General features: G+C 45.3%; 2 protein-coding genes across 4 annotated transcripts in view; both read right to left on the bottom strand.

Moving 5' to 3' along the window:
• Positions 1 to 6309, bottom strand: part of MCM9 (minichromosome maintenance 9 homologous recombination repair factor) — a gene marked incomplete at both ends in the record, with an annotated part of 48038 nt that extends 41729 nt beyond the window's left edge. The window contains 2 exon segments of the mRNA XM_084261525.1: positions 1774 to 2087; positions 6000 to 6309. Coding sequence (XP_084117651.1) covers positions 1774 to 2087; positions 6000 to 6309 — 624 coding nt within the window.
• Positions 6310 to 15054: 8745 nt separating this feature from the next.
• Positions 15055 to 18090, bottom strand: part of FAM184A (family with sequence similarity 184 member A) — a gene marked incomplete at both ends in the record, with an annotated part of 70591 nt that continues 67555 nt past the window's right edge. For all 3 annotated transcript variants that reach the window (XM_084261991.1, XM_084261992.1, XM_084261993.1), the window contains 2 exons: positions 15055 to 15136; positions 16864 to 17066. In XM_084261991.1, coding sequence (XP_084118117.1) covers positions 15055 to 15136; positions 16864 to 17066 — 285 coding nt within the window. The remainder of the gene's footprint in view (positions 15137 to 16863; positions 17067 to 18090) is intronic.

Raw genomic sequence — 18090 nt, 5'->3', positions numbered from 1 at the left:
TATTTTTTAATTCTTCTTTTTTTTTCTATAAATAATTTGAAATATTTTTAGATACTTCTTCAATATGCAAAGTTTACTTTGGGTACTGAAGCATTCCCATGAGTTAGATAACCCTGCACTTAAGTATATACTCCAAGATTACTCTCTCTATTTTTCTGGTATTTAACCATAATTAGACAGCTTGAGATGTAAATTTACACCTAGGTGTCAAGGATTAAATTGACAACAGGGTAAAAACAAATTGCACACAACCAGACAAATGTGTATTGTCAAATGTGCCAGTAACTCTTGTAATTCTTCTTCTTTTCTCCAGGGCAAAGTCTATGCAATCTTGTTACAGTCTATTTCCAACCAGCAATCACTCCATTTACACCTAAAGCTTGCAATAGCATTTAGAATATCCACTGTATGAGAACAACAAACAAAAGTACTTTTTCATTCTGCAGCACAGGTCATATGTGCTAGAATTACAGATTTGTTCATGCCTAGGAAGGTTAATTCACCCTTGTGTATTATGTAAATGGCCCCAGGCAGTTCACATCACTGTCAGTACTGGTGGCACATACACAGTTACCTGCAGACCTCAGTAGGAAACAGGAGTAAAATCCATTCCCTGTTTAACATTACTGTACTTAATAAGCCTGTGCTGCTGAAAATCCTTCCCATCATAGAGATCTGTGTGCCACACAGTGAAACAAACAAAAAAAAAAGTTACTGAAACCATATGTCAGAAACAATCATTTAATGATGAACATGCAAATATTTTTCTTCCCTTACTTTTTTGCTATTCTGAACTTTTAAGAGCTTAGTTTCTAATTCCAAGCATTTCTGGTTTCACACACACATCCTGCAGGTAGGTTGGCACCACTGTCCTCTTAGTTGTTAAGATCAAAACCCCTAAACGACTGAAGATATCTTAGAAAAGATTTGTGAAAAAGACACTGAACATATAAACAAACACAGAAACACTGCCTGCAATACACCCTACTTATTCTCAATTTTAATGCAGTGTAGATATTTTTCCTGTGCCAGTTTTGTCTTAGTTATCTGCTACTGTAAGAAAAGGCCCAACTGATTCTTACTCCTCCAGTTCAGCTGTACTTGCACCCAGAGCAACCTTCAGAAAAACAAATACATACTCTGCAAGAATCACATATTCAGTAACTGTTGAATTCAGCACTGGCTGAAGGGAACTTAAGTTTCCAGACACCATATATTGACCATGCTGCATTGCTACAGCTGGCCTTGGCCTCAGCCACCGCTGGGCTAGCTTCGGTCCTTAGAAGCAATGTTGAACGTCACCATCCCCTGTGGTAAGCGCTCAGAGAAACAACACACACTTGGTGTTGTGATGATTCAACGTGGAAATTTCCTCTTTGCACTGGTGGTGGGTGCTTCATAAGACACTGAATGGAGTTACCTAATAATGGAAGTCTAGTTAACATGCCTAAGTTTTTAATTCTTTGACTAGAAATCTCTGGGCAAAGGGCTGTCTGGCTTCTTTTAGTCTCCTCAGGCATTTGGCTTAAACAATAGTAGAATCTTTAAAACTTTTCCACTTTTCTTAGCACATAAAACTTACCATTCTGACATAAGCATGAACAGTCTCACTAAAATTAGCAGTTACCTTATTCCAGCAGGATATTAAGCCCCCTTATTCCAGCAGGATATTAAGAAGGCACCAAAGGCCTTCTTCAGCGAATTGATTCTTTTTGTACTTAAGACATTTATACCTTAATACCCTCCCATTTCCTCAATTTATTTTTTTTTTACCTGTTCCTGTATTTTGATTTCTTGATAGTCTCTGCAGCAGGTAGAAGAGGTTGTTCCAGAGAGACACGTGAACTTGGTTGAGTTGCAGCCTTCTTCATTAAGGCAGGCTGATGGACGACAGAAGGCATAGTACTGCTCAAAGTCGGCCTGGATGGCAAACACGTGCTTGCACTTATTGCAGATGTAACTCCGTTCGAACTCCAGGACTTTCACCAAACTGGTGCGTATGACAGTCCCAGTAACAGACAAAAAGTGACCCACATCCCTGGTTTTAGGGATGTGCTCTCGAGTCAGCTCTGGGCAAACTGGCAAACCTGTTAAAGAGAAACATGTGCAGCATAAGGTTCTGCACAGAGAGCATGAACAGTGCAGTTAAACAGGAAGGCTGGAAGAAATGCCAGCTGCATGGACAGTAGCCACTGGTACTACAGCTTCAGCAATGTGATTCAGCAATTCATCTGTTGCACCACCAATCTGATTCACAGGGGCTCAGAGAGTGGAACACATCAAACCCTGAGCACTTAACAGAAACTAATGCCATTTTACTCTCACGCTCTTGCCCAGGGCTGAACTGTCACCAGCATTTTCCATCTGTGGAAATGGATCCCGGTGTTCTCAGATCTGTGTATTAATTAAATTATACTTTGGCCAATACTACCCCAGCAGCCAGTTCTGCAGTGTACTGATCCTGCTCCTGCAGTTGCCTGCGAAGCCATCGCTTCACACCACAATCACTAAAGTCCTCAGGAAGAAGAATATACCTCATCAGACGACAAAGCCTTTATAAAAATAAATGGCCTCTGAAATGCACACCTGAGGACAGCATCTAAATACTTCCTAAATATAATAATCTTTCTAAGTTAGTATGTAAACTACAAAATACTAATTATTATCAACTTAAAAAGAAATTATCTGCACATAAGCTTTGCTTCCAAAATAGAGCTAGGAAACACATGTAAAATAATAACCCCGCTGGAAAATGATATTTCTAAAGGGATCAAAACTATTGGTGCATTTAGGTTAAATTTTCTTAGTAGCTTTAGCTGAAATAAACCCCATCATAGATTTATTTCAGTGTTTTCAAAATCAAATGCTTTGTTTCAGGGCATGCTGAAACATTCTGGTTTTATGCCTTTAAGCAGAGTGTTTGACCCTTTGCTTTTGTTTAAAGAAAATATTTTTAAATATTAATATAATTTTAAAAGGTAAAATAATTTTTTTAAAAGCACACTAGAAAGGAATTAAATACTCTGGAAAAGAAATAAAATATGATATAGAACTGCAAACAATTTTTTTCTGGTTGAAAATACTAATAAAGCTATTTAGATATTCTTCCAAACTTTCTGAAAATTCTTTTTCTCCCACAGGATGGCATTTCTGTTCAGCCAAAAAAAAGAGATAAAAGATTTTTCCAACTGGTTTGGCATCTTTTCCACCCTCCCTCCCTGCTCATTATTGGTGCAGCTCAACAACCTTTGCAAAATACAATACATCTTACACTAGAGAGAGCTGCAGGACTGCTGTCAGGATATACAGTATGATCACTTCTGTGAATATGGAAGAGACAAAAGCCTGGATGGGGAAAATAATGAGGCTTCATTATGATCATACCGCACTGCTTGACAAACTCTTTAATTGAGTATGCACCTCTCTGAATCAGCTTCACTGTATTAGTAATAACAGGTAAAACTGAACTGTTATAAACCCCCTGGCCATCAGTAACAGACAAGCAGGGCTCAGGCTAACGGTAAGTAAAGAAAAACCCTTTAATGGATTTGTAGAGAAAGGATAAATTAAACAATCAAATTCCTACAATGATAAAGTTCAGATAAAGAACTTCATCTTTTACTTTCTTCAGTGAAGCCAGGGCAATCACCCATTACTAATCACTGCGTAGTCACATTCCCAGAGTCCTTCTCTGGACTCCTAGCAGCCCTGTCCATATTGGTATGGGAATGCTAAGAATTCACTGTTAGCCTAAGAATGAGTAAGAATAAGAATCTTTCATAAGAATGAAAGATTTCATTCTTAGCATAAGCAGAATCATCTTTTCCCACTTCAGTCCACACTTGACATGCAGACTCCCTCACCCCCACTCCAGGTAGAGTACCTGCTGTTCCCACCTCCTCCTCACTCCTGTTTGATGTGGGAATGGGAAGCTGCACTCCAGGATGAGAATCCTGAGGCCATTAGAACCCAGTATCCACGTAAAAAGAAACAGTACTGTGGGAAAAATTTGGTGAATAAAAGCCTGCAGATGATTTAGCTTATCAGGTTTTATTTCTTCAGTAGCCACCTCTTCCCTGTCACAGAACATAAACCACAACACATGGACTGATGTTTCTTTGATCCAGATGGACCACATGAGGATAACCACCCCCCCCTTATTCTTCAATTCCCCTATAGTTTAGTTGCAGTGTAATTTGTGAGCCTGATGACTCACATCTTCCATCAATTGCTTCATGGAAGCAACACCATCAAGACTTGCTTTTATCAGTTCTTAAGACTGATTGACCCAACGTGTCTAGTTTTACCTGATGTTGATTAGGGAATATTCAGACAAAATATCATCATGTGAGGAATGGTAAACTCCAGCAACAGGCTGATAACAGGAATGTCTTAAAGATGCAGATGCTCATGCAACAAATATCTGCACCTTGCTTTACTGCTTCCCATACTTCCTGGTAGCTTATAAATAATCATACTTGGACTAAAAATGACCCTGTTCTCATGCTGAAGCTGTGACTGATGCAAATCCACGGGGGAAAACGCATCCTAGAGCACTGGGGAAAAAGTTCTAATTCATTCCTACTTTTGCAGGTGCAGGGAGACACTGGACGTTTCTAATTTTAGTGTAACACAGAGGCCATCATCTCACACCACGTACTCAGCAGCTGTATGCAAACTCTATAACACCTGAACAGGTAACAAGCTGGTTTGCTTTTTTTTTTTTTTCTTTCTTCTTAAAACCATTGACAAAATAGCATTTTGAGAGATGAATCGTATTATTTCTGATGGATTTGTCCTAATAACAGCATTTTTAATGACATTTACTGGGATGAAACATAGGTCTGTTTAACAACTGTGATTCATACCAGTTCATGCAGCCAAAAGACCATATCACAAACCACTCCAACATGGGGCAGAGGAGGGAAGCTCAGGTTACCAGCTCTTACCTTTGCAGATGAGACAGCTCCACGCAGTTACAATCAGAAATGGCCAGAAAAGACTGTGCCATTGCTGACCTCAATTCCCCAGAACAGGCAAAAATCAGTATTTTAACCCCAGAACCTGCACTTCACACCTGCCACAACTCAAAACTACTAAAAATTTCCTAGTGATAAGGAATAACAGCATATCAACTTGTAGAGGATTTTGTCCTTTTGTTCGCTACAAGTTGATATGCCCTTATTGCTTATTACTAGGTAAATTTTAGTGGGAGATTGCTGGAGCAAATAAAGACCAGGAGCCAACTGACACAGTAAGGAAGTTAACCTGAAAGAAAACCTGTTAACTTTTCTTCCCTTATTGTTTTTTGCCTTTAGAATTCTGGCTAACAAGAGAAATAATGTGAGACCAACCTCTGCTCTGAGGAACCTTTTTCCACAGAAGGGCTTTCATCATAGAATCATAGAATGGTCTGGGTTGGAAGGGACCCCAAGGATCATAGAGCTCTAACCCCCCTGCCACAGGCAGGGACACCAACCTCCAGGCCTGGATACCAACCTCCAGGCCTGGATCTACACAAGGCTGCCCAGGGCCCCATCCAACCTGGCCTTGAACACCTCCAGGGACGGGGCATCCACCACCTCTCTGGGCAGCCTGTTCCAGCCCCTCACCACTCTTTCTGTAAAAAACTTCCCCCTAATATCTAATCTAAACCTTCCTTCCTTCAGCTTTAGTCCATTCCCCCTTGTCCTGCCATTATCTGCTCAAGTCCTGACCCAGCATCAAACACCAAGCACTGCACACACACCATGTGATGGCCACTGCTGTTTTTCTGGGCTGTTCCACACAACTCCACGTGTTTGCACATGTTGGTTTTTTGTTGAACAAACACCAGCCCTTTCCAGCTGCTTCAAACACCAACACCACAAGAATTCAACTCGCTCCTTCCCACAACACTCCCAGAGTTTGTTCCAGAGTAAGAGAAAACTTGGCAATGGCGACTGGGGGATACACCTGGGGTGCTTTGCTGCTGCCGCCGCCGCTCCCCCACCACTCACCCGAGACCCTGGCGTGGAGGTTCTGCTTCATGCTGAGCTGTGGAGGGGACGTGGCAGCCTGCAGCTCTGCCAGGGCAGCCCGGCGCAGGGCGCTGTCAAAAATGACGAGGACCTCGGTGGGGAAGGCATTGAAATACTCCCCGATCTCCATGTTGGTCTCAAAGAGCGTCATGGCATCGACGACGAGGGGATAGTGCGCCTCGTCGTCTGCCTCCCTCAGGATGCCCAGGATGTCGTCTCGGTGGTGCTCCAGCACGTAGGACTCGAACACCTGCCCGATGAGGCTCACCTGGTCCGCGCTCAGCACCATGTCGCGCCTACATTGCAGGCGGGGGAGAGGCGAAGCCGTCACAAGGCGAAGGCGGGCAGGGAGCTCAGGCGCCAACGCCAGAACTTACTTGGCGCTCGGAGCGGCCCGTGACGGCGCCGGGCGGGAGGAGCGCGAGGCGGGGCGGAGCGCGCCTGCGCAACGGCGCCTCGCGACAACGCGCGCCCGCTTGCCGCGTGCCGCGCCCGGCCGCCGCGCTCGCGCCGCCTCCTCTCTCTGGCGGCTCCCGCCAACCAACCAACCCACCCACCCACCCCCGCCCCTTGCCGGCCGGTCAGTCACTCAGCCCGCCCGCCGCGACAGGCTGGGTGATGAGCGGCTTCTGGTCCGGGATGTTTCGCCCCGTTAATGCCAGAGAGCGAAGCCGCTCGGCGACTCACCTCCCCTCTTCCCCCGCGCCGAGTGAGCGGAGGAGCAGCAGCGCTTGAGCCAGGCCTTCCGCTCTCGCCTCAGGCGCCGCCAGCGCGGCAGGATTTGAACGCGGCGCGGCCGGGCGGGGGCTGTGCAGCGCAGCGCGGGCGGGCCGGGTCAGGTCGGCTGCGCGCCTCCTCGGCCAGCCGCCTGCGCTGCCCAAGGGCTTTCCCGCCTCGCCTCCGGGCGGCTGGGGCCGCGGGGACGCTCCCGCCGCCCGCACCATCGGCTCCGCGGGTGGAGCTCCGCGGCCGCCCCGCTCCCGCTCGGTACCTGCAGCACGGACCGCCGCCGCCCCTCCGGCTTGGCTCTCGCCGCCGCGCCGCACGGAGGCAGTGTCCGCGGCTCCTTCACCCGGCAGGAGAAGCGGCTCCGTCCCCGCCCCCTCCGCGCCGCTCCACTCCCGGGCCCGGCGGAGCCCGAGCGAGCCGCTGGGGCGGAGAGCGGCTGCGGACCCGGACAGGGTACGGGGAGCGCTTCCCTTAGGTGCCTCCGCGGCCGTGGCGTGGGCACGGACCGCTCCCGCAGGGCTGCCGTGGCTGCCTGAGGGCTGGTTCCCCTGGGAGCAGCTGTGGGGCGGGCAGGCCCGGCACCCCGCCGAGCAGTGAGGCGCCCGGCCGCGCCGGGAGGAGAGGAGAGGAGAGGGAGAGCAGAGCGCTCACTGGCTGCGGAGGGTACCCCAGCTGCTCTGCCTCACGGTGTAAAAGAGACATTTCAAAGGTGCTGCGCGCTGTTTGCCTAAGAGCATGGGCAAGGCCTTAGAGCAGCCTTCCTGCACCTAAAGAGGGGCTGTTTGCTGAAATGCGGAGTGACAGGAGAAGAGTTAATGGGTTTAAACTAGAAGAGCGTGGATTTAAATTAGGTGTTAGGAAGAAATCCTTCCCTGTGAGGGTGGTGAGGCCCTGGCACAGGCTGCCCAGAGAAGCTGTGGCTGCCCCCTTCCTGGCAGTGTTCAAGGCCAGGTTGGATGGGGCTTTGGGCACCCTGGCCTAGTGCAGGGTGTCCCTGCCCATTGCAGGGGGGTTGGAACTAAATGAGGTCTGAGGTGTCACCCAACCCAAACCATTCTGTCATTCTTTGATTCTGAATGTCTCTGTTCCCTTGTTACAAAGGGACGTTGCTGCTCCATAAAATACAGGAGGATTACAAGTTGGGGGGAAAGGGGTGCTGCACAGTTGCCCCATGGTAGCTGAAGCTCGTATTTGCTGCTGCTTCCTGCAACTCACCCCGATGGGGTTTGCAAATCCCATGAAGTCTAAATCTGGCTGCTTTGAAGTGAGCTGCCTAACAAGTCATTCCATTCCCCCTTCATGAGGGCACATCATAGCAAAGTCTGAGGAGTTTGGGGATTTTATTTTAAATGTAGCCAAAGTGCAGGGTTTGCTGGAGGCTCTAAAGCTTTTGCTCAGAATTTATGGTGTGTTGTTTTGAATAGTTTCCTATCTTCTTTTTGCTGAATTTGTGTTGCAACGCAGTAACTATTTGAAATATTTTATCTTTCAACGAGTTAATTCAGTTTCAAAATTGAATTCCAGGCCTAAGGAGTGAAACTGGATCCCAGTTTCTCCACCAGCGTGCACGTTTCTTTGCTCTACAGCATGCATGTGCTCTTCTAAGGAGTGCTATGCCTACGTGTGTGAGTTCTGCACCTGCTGAGTTCAGTGTAAATAGACTGTCTTTGGAATTACTATGTGTATTTTCTCAGCACCTCTGACACTGTATTTGAAGACTCTTTTCATATCTCCATTCAAGTCTTGTAGTATCACAGACAGTAACTTAATGTTCCAATAACTTAATGTTCCTAAAGCTTCAGAGCGTTTGAAGGATATTAAAACTTCCTTTTTGAACTCCCCACTCCCAGGACCTCCCGTTGTTGGCTTGTATTAGTGATGAATTATAGATGTGTGACCAGAACAGAAATTGTTGCCCACAAAAGATCCTAAACCAAAACATGGACCATACTATCACCAGAGTATCAGAACTGTACTGGTAGTTCTATAATAAGATATCAGAAGGAATGTACAAAATTTGTATTATAACGTGTTTTTTTAGAGTTGGTGGAGGGGAAAATCAATGCTTTTCAAACAAAAAAAGTCCTTTAAATCCCTTATTTTCAAATAGTAATGTACGGCTTAAATTAAACTAAGAGAATTAATTTGAATGTCTACCATGTTTTTTGTCCTGGTCATACTTGAATGTGATCTTAATGAGTAAGAAAGCTGCAGTTGTTACTTGACCTGTCATCTTACCACCCATAAGTTGAGCAAGGAATGTTTGGCCAGCAGAGAAAGGAAAGGTTGTGGTGTATCTGGGTGAAAGCTTCTGGCTGGAACTACAGGGGCTTCAGATCACCTTGCTCTGAATTGCTACTCCACAAGCTGTCGGAAGGGGGTTCCTGCACATGACTCATGACTGGTAAATCAGTGGACAGAACTTGTTCCCTGTACTGCATGGGTTGCAGATACAAACTTCTTCAGAGTGTTTGCAGATGTTGCCAAAATCCTTGTCAGAAGGAAACAGTGTTTACAGCAAAAGTCTAGGGCTGCTGCAGGGGGTTATAAAGAGGAAATGTCTCAAACCCCTGGATTTACTCTAGAAGTAAAAACCCATTTTGCTTTACGAAATGGTCATATTCTGACCAGTTGAATTGATACAGCTGCAAAAGCACTGCTGACATCACTGTGAAAACCCAAAACTGTTTCTGGTAGAGATCACCCTGGGTGGAGTGCCAAGCCCTGCCTCCACAGCGCCGACAGCACGCATTCGGTGTCAGCTTGGCTCAGTTTAGGGCGCTGCCTTGCAAGGTACAAAGCCAGGCTGCTTCTGTCTCATGATGGGATGCAGCTCTTCCTACCTGCTTGTTGTTGCCTGGCTCCTGGCACAGCAGAGCTGTACTCTTTGTGGTTTCCTGGAGGTGGCCGTCTGCACCCTCTCAGACTCTGCGTTTTGCAGCCTGAACAGCTAGAGCAACAGGCTGAGAAGGAATGCAGCAGCCTGCAACTGGAGCAGCTAATTACAGCTACACAGCAAGTTACTGGTACTGGCGTGTGAAAGCTGCAACTGGGTAGTGGTTCCTACAGAAAATACTTATAATTTTGCTACTGTCTAATAATAACTCGTAACAGTTATGTGCTTAGCTGAATGGTGAAGAACTGTTGTTCTCAACAAAGCAGTCATAGGACAAGCACATCATGCCCATTTGAAAACCCACGAGGTAAAAACCCCATTTGAAATCAGGGTGCAAAGTAGGGCAAGAGAAAGTAATTAGTTCAAATGAGCGTGTGAGGTGGTGCTGGCAGTCCCCAGCCTGAAAAGCTCTCTTGTCCTGGGCTCAGAGTGATTTCCTGGTTTGTCTCCGCTTTCCACTCTGAATGGCTCTTACATAAGCCAGTGTTATTATTTCTTTGCTTTCAGGTCACTTCTGATAGCCTTGTGTGGCTGTGAAGAAAAACATGAGGAGCAGAAACTGTTCTGTTTCACAGAATACAGCCTGTGTCTTGATCTGGAAGCATCCCAGGAGAGTACAAGAGCTGCCTGCTAATGCCAAGGTCAGGGTGGCTGGTACGTGTCCCACTCCAACATGTAATTGTGACACTGTCACCAAGCTGCTGAGAAGGGCTTGTGGATCCCACAGGTCAGGTAAAGGTTTAGACTGAGTGGTGTGAATCTGGCTGAATGCTCACGTTTTGGTAAAGCTTGGGCTTTGGTCTCTGCCCTAAGGCAGGGCTGTTGCCATCGCCAGCTGGCCCGAGGCTACCTGTGGCATTTACAGCCCGAAGTGTGCTGCTCCTTTGTGCCCAGCCTGTCTCAGCTGATGCTCTGTAACTGAAGTTAAACAGCTGCAGTTCCAGCTCAAGACTCAGTAGCTCTCTAAACTTTTCATAGAATCATCGAACCATAGAATGGTCTGGGTTGGAAGGGATCTTGAGGATCATACAGTTCCAACCCCCTGCCACAGGCAGGGACACCAGCCTCCAGCCTGTATCTACACAAGGTTGCCCAGGGCCCCATCCAACCTGGCCTTGAACCTCCAGGGACAGGGCATCCACCACCTCTCTGGACAGCCTGTTCCAGCACCTCACCACTCTCTCTGTAAAGAACTTCCCCGTTACATTTAATCTAAACCTTCCCTCCTTCAGCTTCAGTCAATTCCCCCTTGTCCTGCCATTGTCTACCCTTCTAAAAAGTTGATTCCTCTCCTGTTTGTGTGTTCCCTTCAGGTACTGGAAGGCTGCAATGAGATCCCCCCAGAGCCTTCTCTTCTCCAGGCTGAACAAGCCCAGCTCCCTCAGCCTCTCTTCATAGGGAGGTGCTCCAGCCCTCTAATCATCTTTGTGGCTCCTCTGAACCCTCTCCAACAGTTCCACATCTTTCTTGTATTGTGGGTCCCAGACCTGGACACAGGACTCCAGATGGGGCCTCACAAGGGCAGAGTAGAGAGGGACAATCACCTCCCTGTCCCTGCTGACCACCCCTCTTCTGTTGGTCTGTCAGGTTGAACAAGGATGGCCTGATAATTTCCAAGAGTATTCACAGTCATAATGAATCCCCGTTTTGGTAGTCATTATTGAATTATGCTTTTATTTTCTTAAGCTAGACTCTTGTTCCCTAGCAACATTGCCATCAGTGCTGCTGGCAGCAGCAGCAGTGCTTCTTGTTGTGTTCAGCCAGATGCTTACTGTGTACAGGCCTCTGTACCATGCTTAGCTCTGAAAGTAACTGAGTTGCCTTAGCAACAAGCAGCTTACAAACTCAGAGACTGTGCAGGACTCCAGAGTGGATCACTAGTTTGCCTCATAGGTCCCAACCCACAGAGTTTCTCTGTTTCTCCTCAGGGAGTGAGCAAGTGGCGTGTGGTGCTCAGCCACTGTTTGGGGCTGAACCACCAGAGTCCTCTTTGGTGCCCAACGTGGGTCTCGTAGGGTTGGGGAAATGGTAGATCTGACCCAGTTGTGTTAAAAAAGCAAAGACAAATGTTTATCCCATTCAAAGAGGTGATGTGATGTTTTATTTCATCACTTGGCTGTGGTATATGAGCCCACACCCCCTTTATGCAATCCCTGTCATCTTGTTTATCACCTCAGGGAGGGCAGTCAGGTTCCAAATCCTGTTATACTGTGTGGTATCGATTTATGATGAGATATGCTTTCTGTTTGTGAGCCTCAGGGGGTATTTCTCCATGTCACTTCTGTCATTTCCATCTATTGGGCAACATATCTCAGCATTATTTCACAATCACACACAATTTATGGGGAAGATGGGGGGGGGGGGAGGATGATGGGGATGCTTCTGCCTCCCCTTTTTCCTTTAGACTTGTTACAGCATCTTAAGAGAACTCTGTCTATCCCTGGGATGTTCAGACCATTATATGCCTCTTGCTCACACTCCTGAATGTCTTTCTGGTCTTACGTGTAACCAACAACTGTTGCAAGAATATTGCTGGGAGACCTTCCCTGGGGCTGCAAGGGCTGGGGTAGCAGTACAGCATGGGACTGCTTATCCAGGGGTTGTGACTTCAAGCCTCCGAGTTGGGCACCAAAAAGAGGACTGTTGTTCATTGAATGTACCAGGAAAAAAGTAGCTCCACTCCTGCAAGGGAACCGAGTTTGTTTCTTTTAAGCCTGATACATTTTTGCAAATGTTGGTTAAGAAAAATGTCAAAAATTACAGGATAGGATTCCTCACACCTAAATTTAGTCAACAGAGGCACTTAGATTTGTTGTTGCGCTTCCTCCCCGTACGCAGTCACGGGACCCCATTCACCCTTGAAGGTGCCTGTTGGCTGCAGAGGAGGTTGAAGATCAGAGTTTTCTTAAGTGAGGTGACTCAGTCATTGTCCTTCTAAGGGAAGGTCATCACAGCAAAGCAGGAAAACTCAGAGCCTGATTTTCTCAGTGCCCAATTAATAGTGAGCTTTTACCTGTGGATAGCTGATAGCACAAGGATCATGTAACAAAATTCACACAGAACTTAAAATAAACCTTAAGCAAGCAAGAGATTGCTCTGACATCGTGAACAGGTCTGATACCATGAGTGAAGCCTGATATTCATTACTATCCCATGTTCTCTGGTTTGATATCATACATAGATATTCTTACTCTATTTGAAGTGATCAAGGATTGCAAATCCAAGACAGTTCTTTTGAATTTAACTTCTGTGCATTAAATGGGGAACAGGCTGCCCAGAGAGGTAGTGGATTCCCCATCCCTGGAGGTGTTCAAGGCCAGGTTGGATGGGGCCCTGGGCAGCCTTGTGTAGATCCAGGCCTGAGGTTGGTGTCCCTGCCTGTGGCAGGGGGGTTGGAACTGTATGATCCTCAAGATCCCTTCCAACCCATGCCATTCTATGATTCTATGAGCTGCAGAGTGCAGCAGACACGGTACCTGAGTGCTTCCTAACTTTCTTCTCCTTCCTGAAAGAGAAATGCCTGCTAGTAAAAATCCACCAGGCACCTTCTCTTGAAGTGGTAAAGCGAGTGCAGGTGTCATCTTCAGGTTACTGTTCAGCTGTTGATTCTCTGTGTAAAACGTACACATGAAGCAGGGTGAGGGGTGGTGGGAGGAACAGGCTGGGCCCTTGCAGAGCATGCAAGAAAAAATACACAACACTCAGGTCAGAATGTTATAACAAAATGAGCTAGTGTATTTTATTTTGGGTAACAGCCAAGAAATCTGACATTTTGCCCAATATGGCTTGCTTCTAAAGTTAAGAAGTTGCATATACCTACAGTTGAGTCCATCAGCTACAGAGAATCTGCTGTCTACATCTTCAGTCCGCAGCAGCATCACCAGAGTACAGCTTTCAGTGGAGTTACCAAGCAGAGTTGTAAGACAGAAGTTTTTAAAATGTTCATTTAGAAGATTTTTATAATGTTTATATGAAAACATACAAATTTTTCATTTATACATATACTACATATAAAACCCATTGTAATTAGCAAGTATCTTCATCTGGGTATGGACCTCTGTGCACGTAATGAAAAAAGGACGTAGTTAGGGCTTCAGATGAAATAGTAAAGTTCAAGACCTTTGTATATGCTAACTAACACCTTATCCAAATAACTCAAAATGTTTTTTTCCTGCTTTTAAAAGATGAGAGAGTCAGCTTAAAAATACATTCATAAAACAAAGAGACAGTTTTCTCCCTGAGACTACCAGTGTGAGTTACTTCGTGGTAATCTTTGAATGAAAAAATATTAAAAAAAGACAATAAGCTCTATAGTTTTCTATATGCTGCAGCGAGTTTATCGAGCAACACTGGCATCATAAAAGGTGTAGATCAGAGAGTCATGCTCACTAGCTGAAAAAACGTGTTCATATATCAGTTTAAGAAGAAAAAACCCCTAAGCACAGACAAAGTGTTAATGAAAGGTCTGTGTCTAAGGTGTGTCTAAACAGAAAGAGTTGGGTGGGGCTTTTTTGGTGGTAGGGTTTGGTTTTGGGTTGTTTTTTTTGTTTTTCCTTCTCCATTTCAGGCATGAATTTTATCCAAAGCAGGACTGTACGCTCCACATGTACATTTGTGGTATATGCAGAGATACTCTAAGGGTTGCAAGCATGGTTTGGGGAGTATTCATACAAGAAATACATAACGTGGGAAGGGTTTCGTCTTAAATTCAATGATAAAATGTTTGATTGTAACTAGATGGCAAAATCTCATGAGCAACAGGTAAGTGTGTGTGTGTGTGTGGGTGTCCCCAATGAACAAGCTCCCGGTTTGTGGCTTTTTTCAGCCTCTTGTCAAAATTACCCTGCTGGGAAGGTGCTAGCAGCCACCCTAGTTTGGATTTCCTTCACATTCTTCCTTTGAATTTTTGGAGAGTTAGACAGTTTTTAAACTGCTACAAAGCAACAGAACTGGGACAGACTGAACACACTCTGCCCAAACTGTGGAGAGAGATGTATATACTTTTTGCTTTTATAATTTGTGTTTGTAGTAACTGCACAGTTACATTATTTCTGGGGGAAAAAGCCTTACCTGAAACCAAAGAAGACACATTTAGAGGAAAAAGGGGAAAAGCGTGATGTTTGTTCTACCAAAATTTATTATGTAGCAGTTACAAAGTTTAAAGATTCCTCCATTTTAAATAAAAATAATAGTTATAATTACACACGTTAGATAGTACCATGTCAAGTGATTCCAACAAAGAATAACATGAAATACAGTGCAGTTTCAAATCAGAAAGACAAATACTTTCTCATTCACAGTGTTTGACAAATGACAGGAAAGCTCGTTCACATGAGAGTTTACTCTTTATAAGGTCATGCTCTTAATTAACAGTCCACATCACGCTGTGCCACAAAACCCAACCACGGCTCAGAACGTGAAGTACCGGGCAAACCACTCCTGGCGCTGCGGATCTGGTGAAGCCACCGGTGAGACGTCAGTCTGAGGAGGGCTAAATTCACAGGGGAAACAGAAAAACAACACATTATCCCACAAGTGCACAAGGAGCGTTAGGAGAGAGGGAAAAAACAGAATCACAAGGAATATTCAGTAAAGAACACAGTCTGTTTCCCATGGGTTAACTGTCACTGCATCTCAGGACGTGACTTAATGTCTCCCTACAGGATCTCTGATCATCCACTCCATTGGAGAGCATCAGCAGCACGGACAAGTCAGTTCAGGAGCCACATGACTCAGGAGCGTGGGCAAATCGTGTTTTGGAAAACATAATTTCAAATCTTACAAACAGCTGGAGGTTTTTTTTTTTTTCAGGAAGAACAAAAAGGGTTTTCCTGGAAAAGCGTGGCTGTAGAAGCCCCTCTTTTAGCATCCTTTCCTGGTGGTGAAGTTAATTTTCAGAAATATGATGCGAGCATCATATTTATAGACATGTGCTCACAAAGACCAGTTTGGAACTGAACACAAATACACGCCCTTGGGATACTTAACTCTGCTCACGGGTGTCGCTCGCGCTGCTGCTCATGCAGACATTTAAAACACACTCATACACCGGGGAAAAGGAAACCGCCGCGCTGCAGACGGGACTTGCTTCCCCCATTCTCACCCAGTGTGCAAGAGAGAATGCTTCAGTCTAATTTAAGCTTAATTACACAAGTAAATTCCTTGATCAATGAAAATCAGTAAGAAAACTAATCCCTACTGTATTGCTGGATAACACAAAGCACAAACCGATTTGGAATGGGGACTCCAGCATCACAGCCCACGAGCTCATGCACATGCGCTTCACATGCACAGGGGAAAACCAAGCATTGGTTAGGTTGTTTTTAGAAAAAACATTGTTTTCTTGAGGCAGACTGCTTTCCTTTGTCTGCTTGGGATTCCACTCTTTGTTTCCCATCATAATTAGTAGTTGCTGGGTACGCGGTCTTGCGCATTAAACTGAAAGAGAGTAAACAACCAACTGTGGAACCGGTAATTACACAGTGCTTTTAATTGCCTGCTCAGAGGTAAGAGCTCAGCGCCCACCAGATACAGAGTACAGCGCTTCAGTGCATTGACTGTGTGGGCATGTAAAGCCCAAAGATCAAAATCCTGCCCCTGAAATGCCACTTCCGAGTTAGGCAGGTCACTGTGTTACTTTGCCAAGGAGTTACTTGAGGCTTTAATGCTGGGTTTGGTTACTGGAAGCGTTACGCTTCCCAGCATGCACGTTTCCAGTTGCTGCATTAAGGTTGCTCCTGTGGAACAATTTGCTAGGGGTGAGGAAAGGGAAAACACAAAACACTGAGGCAGCACAGAAAGGAGTTTCCTTACATTATAAACTGTTATAATAGTGAATAAAAGAAATTCTGTGCTGGTACCAATTCCTAAATGACACTAAAATAACACAAACGTTTAAAACAATTGTTCTATACGTAAACAATTGGAAGCACATGGGTTCTGTTCAAGTATCTAAAGAGGTTTCCAAAGCTTGGGACTTAGGGAAAAGTGAGAGAATACCCCACATTTCAACAAGGTCTACAGTAAAAAGGAATACTAGAAAGAGGTTACAAATCTAATGTAAAAATTAAAGACGCCGTAAGAGTACTTGTACCTCTGAAAGGTTCGTAAAGCGAATGGGACTCGGCTCAATAGGAAGGCAAAATTTTCCTGAGTTAAGCAGAAAAAGGAAAAAAAAAAAAAGAGAAAAAGGAAAAAGATTGGTGAGGCAGTGCTCACCTCAAAAACGTCTTGGGCTCTTTGGGTGGCATTGGCTGTGGCAGTGGTTTGCTGCTGTTGAACTCAATATCGTGGATGGGTGAGTTAGGAATGGGGTCCAGGCGGTTAGGATGTCCATTGCCCACCACTCCGCTAGATTCCAGAGCACTTAGATTGGGGACACTCACAAACCTGTTTGTTGATTTATCGTTCTTCTTCTTTTGCTGCATTAGAAATAACAAACGTAAGGAAGGCTTCGTGCACCAGGACAGAGGAGGAAATTTGCAAATGTAAAAGTTGTGTTGCTGGCTGGTTGGGGGTTGTTTTTGAAGGAGAGCAGTTGGGGCAGGTTGGGCTTTTTACCCCAATTGTAGTTTTACCATTTGCTTTGACCAGAACTGAACAGCACAAATTTTCACAGAGAAATCAAATTTCTGATTAAGATGATTAAGTTTTTAAGACTGTGTGTAATAGCCAATGGATACGTTATATAAGATCTTCTCATATAACACTTTGCTCTGTTTAAAATGTTGCCTGTGGGAAGTTTTCCCCCAAATTCTCACTGAAACCTTTTGTGTTTAAGTCTTTCCTTGACACCAGTGAAACTGCTCTGCCATCAAATGTAATTATAGTGAGTTTCAATGGCCAAAACAGTGCATCTCTCCCACAAGTTTCAGCCCATCACCGAGGCACGTTTTTGGTGATGGGAACACGGAACCCAGAAAAGCAGCTGCGTTCCTCTCAGAGCAGTTACACCCTCATCGTTAGCAACCCCTACGGCAACGCTGCTAAAGGATTATTGCATGGGGGGCGTGTTCCTTGCCCCAGGCAAAGCCCAGGCTGGCAGAGCTGCTGCAGCTGCCACTTCTAGGCACAGCTCAACAGCGTCCTTTGTCCTCCCTCTGCTCCTACCCACAGTGGTTCCAGGGACTCAAAGTACTGAAGGACTCCAGTGTTGTGTCACTACTCTGCACCCCGTAACATATCTGATAAAGGAATCAGTAGTTATTTATCTATCTGCCCTACTGTCATAGGTATTTTAATGCAGAAGGATGCCTCAGATACCTCTAAAGCTTATTCAAAATCGCTGTGTGACAGAACACTGTATTTTCTGTCTTCTATCAACCAGCCCGTGTTCCCGTTAAAATATTGATAAGCAAAAAAACCTGTTTCCAAAAACAGGATTTTTGAATGAATGGATTCATTTATTCTCATAAATTATGTATTGTCTGACTATAAAATAAATAC

The sequence above is a fragment of the Gallinula chloropus genome, assembly GCF_964237585.1.
Source record: "Gallinula chloropus genome assembly, chromosome: 3".
Classification (NCBI taxonomy): Eukaryota; Metazoa; Chordata; class Aves; order Gruiformes; family Rallidae; genus Gallinula; species Gallinula chloropus.
This window is presented reverse-complemented; position numbering and strand designations above follow the sequence as displayed.